The following is a 6,000-nucleotide window of genomic DNA, read 5'->3' as shown; positions in this document are numbered from 1 at the left end:
AGGGCTCTAAAGAGGAGAGGATGATTGTCCTTGGAAGTCAGATAAAGAGGAGGAAGAGAGAGGGAATGGGAAGTGAGGTGACAGGGACCACAGGAGGAGCCTGTGCAACAGAGCAGGGTAAAAACGGGGGTTGGGGGTAGGGAACAATGGTGCAGGGGTTCCTGGGGATCCTGAGAGGGGCCACAGTGAACTTGGGTGGGTGGCGGTGAGAACACGAGGAAGGGTGGGTGGAAAAGAGGGGAGGACAGGAAGCTGAGGATCCTGATTTTCAGAGGCAAGCTGGAGGTCAGCTGCCGTGCTGGGAGGGGTGTGTCTGTGCGGGGTGGGGGTGGGCGCGATCGAGAGCCTCCCTCAGCTGCTCAGCTCAGTCTAGTGGACTGAGAGCCGGAGGAAGGACTCAGAGCAGATGCTGTGGGTACAGGAGAGCAGGTGCACAGTCCTGCTGAAGGCTGATTCTCCATGATGTGTGCTTTGCCCTTTGCCATCAACTCAAGAAAACAACCTAAATTTAGTACAAACAGCAATACTCTAGGACTCTGGGACTTCTCCGAGGCCCTCTGAGTTGAGGTGCGCAGTCAGGGATTGGGACTGTCTTTGTCTGCGGAAGCTGCCATCTAAGATGTATTCAGACTGAGATCAAGAGAGGAAACTTGGGAAAACCCGCCCTTAGGCTCTAAGGCTGTCTTCACACACATCAGCTAATGAAGTGAAATGAGAGGATGAAATAAGAGCTTTAAGGTTGTTGAGAAGGTCTGTGTAACTTGGCCCCATTTGCTGGATAGCTCCTTGGAGAAAGATGTGTGGGAACATGGCTCCATTCCATACTATATGTTCTCATGGTAGCCACTGGGCCGGGTCTATCTTCCCGGAAGAGTTAGCTACATAAATAAAGTTATCTCTTTTAGCCTGACCAGGCAGTGGCTCAGTGGATAGAGCATTGGACTCTGATGTGGAGGACCCAGGTTTGAGACCCTGAGGTCGCCAGCTTGAGCGTGGGCTCATCTGGTTTGAGCAAGGCTCACCAGCTTGAGCCCAAGGTTGCTGGCTTGAGCAAGGGGTCATTCAGTCTGCTGTAGCCCCCCTGTCAAGGCACATATGAGAAAGCAATCAGTAAACAACTAAGGAGCCACAACGAAGAATTGATGTTTCTCATCTCTCTCTCTTCCTGTCTGTCCCTATCTGTCCCTCTCTCTGACTCTCTCTGTCTCTGTCACCACACACACACACACACACACAAATAATAAATAAAATAAATTTATCTCTTTTATTACATTTTTGGACCAACAGAAAAAAGAAGTATCTAGCTATTGGGGAACTCAATCATTTACAGAACATTTCCTGGGGGCCGGAGTGGGCAGCCTTTGTTGGTGGGAGGAGGAATCTATAGGTCAGGAACTTGGAATCTGTGGCAATACAGCAGTCCCCACTCATATACATCGTTTTGCTTTCCGCAGTTTCAGTCACCTACCTTCAGCTATGGCATAAAAATATTAAATGGAAAGTTCCAGAAATAAACAGTTCATAAATTTTAAATTGCATGCTGTTCTGAATAGTGTGATGAAATTTCACCCAGGACCCGAATCATCCCTTTGTCCAGCATTTCCATGCTGTAGACGTTCTCTACCCATTGGTTACTAGATCGACTGTCATGGTATCACAGTGCTTGTGTTCAAGTGACATTTATTTTACTTAATAATGATGGCCCCAAAGTACAAAAGTAGTGACGCTGGCAATTTGGGTATGCCAAAGAGAAGGTGTATAGTCCTTTAAGTGAAAGGTATGTATGTATAAGAAAAAATAATAGGGTTTAATAATATCTGTGGTTTCAGACATCTACTGGGAGTCTTGGAATGTGTCCCTCCAATGAATAATGGGAATTATAGGGGACTACTATAATCCAGATTGAGCACTGTCAGGCCTGGGAGAAGTAACCAATCAAAAAGGACATTGTGAAGGAAGACTCAACAAGGTTTGTTGATTACCAAGACATTCTTGTATTTGTTTTGCTTCCTACTCAACAAGTGTGTCAGGTTTTAGGCTGTGTGTTGAGAGACCAGAAAGTTGACTTTGGCCTGGAGCACACAGATCTGACCCCAGGAAAGAGGGAAAGTTCCAGTCTGGTAGCTGCAAGATCAGGGAAGGTTTCCTGGAGATGAGGCACTGAGCTGGGCTCTGAAGAGTGTGTGTGTGTGTGTGGGGGTGGGTGGGGGGTGTCCAAGTGTCTCTAAGAACTCTAGTGAAGATTTTGACTTGGTAGTGCTTGTGACAGATAGATGGATCTGCTGGTATGAAGGCTGGGAACACCATGTTCCTTTTCCTGGGCTTTGAGGAGTGTTGACCTGGCATCACAAGGTTATATTTGTAGGCACAATGAATGAACAGATTCTTAGGGAGCAGAGAAAGAAGGAAAGTTTGGGGATGGCGCCAGAAACTCAGAGTGGCCTGGAAGGCAGAGGAGCAGCAGAGGCAGTGCGCAGGGCTGGAACCTCTGATCCCAAGGAAGAAGCGCTTCGTTCCTCAGAAGAGCTACTGGGACGGCTCAGTGTCCAAACAGTTACCACGCAGGCTAATTCCGCGAAACAAGGGCCTAGAAGGCTTCTCTAGACCCAAGAGCCAGGGGCACGAGCACGCCCCGCATGGTTCTCCCGGGGCTACTCCACCCCGCGGAGCGGCGTCTCCGGAATGGGGCCATGACAACGCTGTGGGTGACCCTGGGATGGGTCTAAAAACGGTATCCTTCCCGTCCTGCTGGGCTGTCCTCTCTGCGGCCAGCGGGCCCGCGGCGATGTCGACAGGCCTGGCAGGAGGCACGGGACGCGGATGCCACGGGGGTCCGAGGGCCTCCCCCGGGCCCAGGCCCGCTGCCCGCAGCGCTCGCTGCGGCCCAGGGCCTTGGGTCCGGGGAAGAGCCAGGCGGGACCCGTCCAATCGCCTCTCGCCGATTGCCCTCCGCTGGCGCGCGGCGGCGGCGGGTGGGCTCTCGCGCGGGCTCGGGCGGCGCGAGCCCGGGCAGCGCGAGCCCCCCGCACGCCGGGGAGTGGCGCATGCGCGGGCGTTTTGCGAGCCCGCTGAGGCGAGCCGAGCCGCGGCGGCGCCGGGAGCCAAGCAGCGAGCGGAGCTGTGAGGGACCGAGCGGCGGCGGCGGCGGACAAGTGGCGAGCCCTCGCCCGCGCCGCCGGGAGCCTCGCGGTGCGGACGTGGCGGCCGCGGCATCCCGGGCGGCCTGCAAGCGATGCACCGCCCACTGCCCCGCGCCGCCTGACCGCCCCCGCCTCGGCTCGCGGTGCGCCACAGCCGGGCCCGCGGCCGTCCCCGCCGCACTGTCGCCCGGCCGCCGCGCTGTCGCCCGCGGGGCCGCGCCCGGCCCGGCCATGTGGACCCCCACGGAGGAGGAGAAATACGGCGTAGGTAGGTGAGGCTCCGGCCCGGCCGCGGCGGGAGGCCGGGGGGACGCGCCCGTGCTGTGCTGTCGGCGCCGGGCCGACCCCGCCTCGCTGCGCGCCCGCGCGCCCCCGCCCCTGCCCGCAGGCTGCGCGGCCTCGGCGCGGGGCGGGCGCGGGGGTGGCATCGGGGCGCGGGGCGAGCGCGGGTGGGGGCGGCGCGGGCGCGGGCTCGGGGCTCGAGGCATGCAGTGCGGGCTCGGAATGCGGGGCGCGGAGGTGGCAGCGGGGCGCGGGGCGCGGGGAGGGCGGCAGGGGGCGCTGGCGGCGTGGCCTGGGCAGGTGCGGCGGCCGGGAGGGGTGGGCAGGGCCCGGCGGCCGCCCGAGGTCTCCGGTGCGGAGCTCCGGGCAGTTTTACCCAAGAAGCCAAATTCTGGAAACCTGTTTTCTCTAATGTGTTTCCGCACCTGGGTTGATGAGCCCAGTGTTTATTTTTGGACCGGAATATTACCAAAAAAAAAAAAAAAGATAAAAAAATGTTGACATCATTTTCCCAATTCAAAATTTTGCGGACATTTGTCTTCACATGTTTGATCCAGCTTAATTTGTTCTGCTGTCAGTATTTAGGCTGTGTGTTGAGAGACCAGAAAGTTGACTTTGGCCTGGAGCACACAGATCTGACCCCAGGAAAGAGGGAAAGTTCCAGTCTGGTAGCTGCAAGATCAGGGAAGGTTTCCTGGAGATGAGGCACTGAGCTGGGCTCTGAAGAGTGTGTGTGGGTGGGTGGGTGGGGGGTGTCCAAGTGTCTCTAAGAACTCTAGTGAAGATTTTGACTTGGTAGTGCTTGTGACAGATAGATGGATCTGCTGGTATGAAGGCTGGGAACACCATGTTCCTTTTCCTGGGCTTTGAGGAGTGTTGACCTGGCATCACAAGGTTATATTTGTAGGCACAATGAATGAACAGATTCTTAGGGAGCAGAGAAAGAAGGAAAGTTTGGGGATGGCGCCAGAAACTCAGAGTGGCCTGGAAGGCAGAGGAGCAGCAGAGGCAGTGCGCAGGGCTGGAACCTCTGATCCCAAGGAAGAAGCGCTTCGTTCCTCAGAAGAGCTACTGGGACGGCTCAGTGTCCAAACAGTTACCACGCAGGCTAATTCCGCGAAACAAGGGCCTAGAAGGCTTCTCTAGACCCAAGAGCCAGGGGCACGAGCACGCCCCGCATGGTTCTCCCGGGGCTACTCCACCCCGCGGAGCGGCGTCTCCGGAATGGGGCCATGACAACGCTGTGGGTGACCCTGGGATGGGTCTAAAAACGGTATCCTTCCCGTCCTGCTGGGCTGTCCTCTCTGCGGCCAGCGGGCCCGCGGCGATGTCGACAGGCCTGGCAGGAGGCACGGGACGCGGATGCCACTTCCCACTTACAATGGGAAGTGATTCTGGACGTGTCTCGATGTTAAGCATAGCGTGTATTATAGTGTCGGTTTTGTTAAAAACAAACCTGCTTTTAGATGAGACCGTTAGTCCTCTTAGAATCCTCTTTTTTAATCTGTTGCAAGTGTTAGACCACAGAAACTAAACAATCTTTATAACAACATCTTTAAAAAGAGTATGACATTGTATAAAGGGTTAAATGTTAGTTTTACTTTTAATAATGTTAATGTTTTGGGGCAATTACACAATAGAGGAATTCAAGTCACATTACAGTATTGTAAGTCACTTGTCATCTTCTTTCAGTTAGAAAGGGATTTAAAAATGTTGAGTGTACAGTGTTCCCCACTTAAGTTGTCATGAAAAAGCATAGGTGGGTAATCTGTCTAAACATATTTTTTTGTTGTTGCCCATTTTTACTGTAGCCAAACCAAGATTTTGTTCCCATTTCAGCACAAAATCATTTTTTAAAACTGGCAGTGTTAACGTTTAGGAATACCATCAGGCAAGTTATGTGAAAACTAAATTTAAATTTAAGAACCTGCAGTGAGATCTGAGTTGGTAGAAATCCTTGTGCTGAAAGGTAACTGTAAGTTTTTCATTAGCTATGCTAGACTGGCATAATAACGTGTGCTAGGATGGAGGTGATAACGGGAGCCCTCCTGCTAGAGCCTCTGCTGAGCCGGAATTGGGAAATGATGGGAAGAGGAGAGATTCACCTCTGGGGACATTTTACCATTTCTTTTAGAGTCTTCCCTAAATACTGAATAGATTCTGTGAAATGGAGAGTTGATGGGTTCTTTTCTCCATAACTTGCCTTCAGAGCTGCTTAACTAGAATAAATAATTGATGTGAAAGGGGTCAGCTGTCCAGTGGCACTTACTTTCTTTCCCTTTGGGGCGGAACCCTAGAGTAGTGGAGCTGGCCAAGTTGTGAGTCTTGGCTTTTCTTTATGGGTGCCGTGGTTAAGTTTTTGAACATAATTTTCTTAATTTGTAAATTTGAGATAACATTTACCTACAGGGTTGTGAAAATCAAATGAGAGCCTACCAAGTTCTTAATAAATGTTAGTTTCTTCTTTTTCCTTTAGTGCTTATAGTAACAATAACAACACTAGGTAGCTATTTTCCTCTGGTGTGTTAGTTCTGAGAAGGAGGCAATGCAAGGTAATCAAGATAGGCGTATGTGAATC

General features: G+C 52.8%; 1 protein-coding gene across 7 annotated transcripts in view; it reads left to right on the top strand.

The window, feature by feature from the left end:
- Positions 1-3,031: 3,031 nt before the first annotated feature.
- Positions 3,032-6,000, top strand: part of DOCK3 (dedicator of cytokinesis 3) — a 261,860-nt gene continuing 258,891 nt past the window's right edge. For all 7 annotated transcript variants that reach the window (XM_066350463.1, XM_066350461.1, XM_066350460.1 and 4 more), the window contains exon 1: positions 3,032-3,408. In XM_066350463.1, coding sequence (XP_066206560.1) covers positions 3,045-3,408 — 364 coding nt within the window. In that variant the 5' untranslated portion in view covers positions 3,032-3,044. The remainder of the gene's footprint in view (positions 3,409-6,000) is intronic.

This window comes from Saccopteryx leptura, chromosome 10 (genome assembly GCF_036850995.1).
Source record: "Saccopteryx leptura isolate mSacLep1 chromosome 10, mSacLep1_pri_phased_curated, whole genome shotgun sequence".
NCBI classification, from domain to species: domain Eukaryota; kingdom Metazoa; phylum Chordata; class Mammalia; order Chiroptera; family Emballonuridae; genus Saccopteryx; species Saccopteryx leptura.
This window is presented reverse-complemented; position numbering and strand designations above follow the sequence as displayed.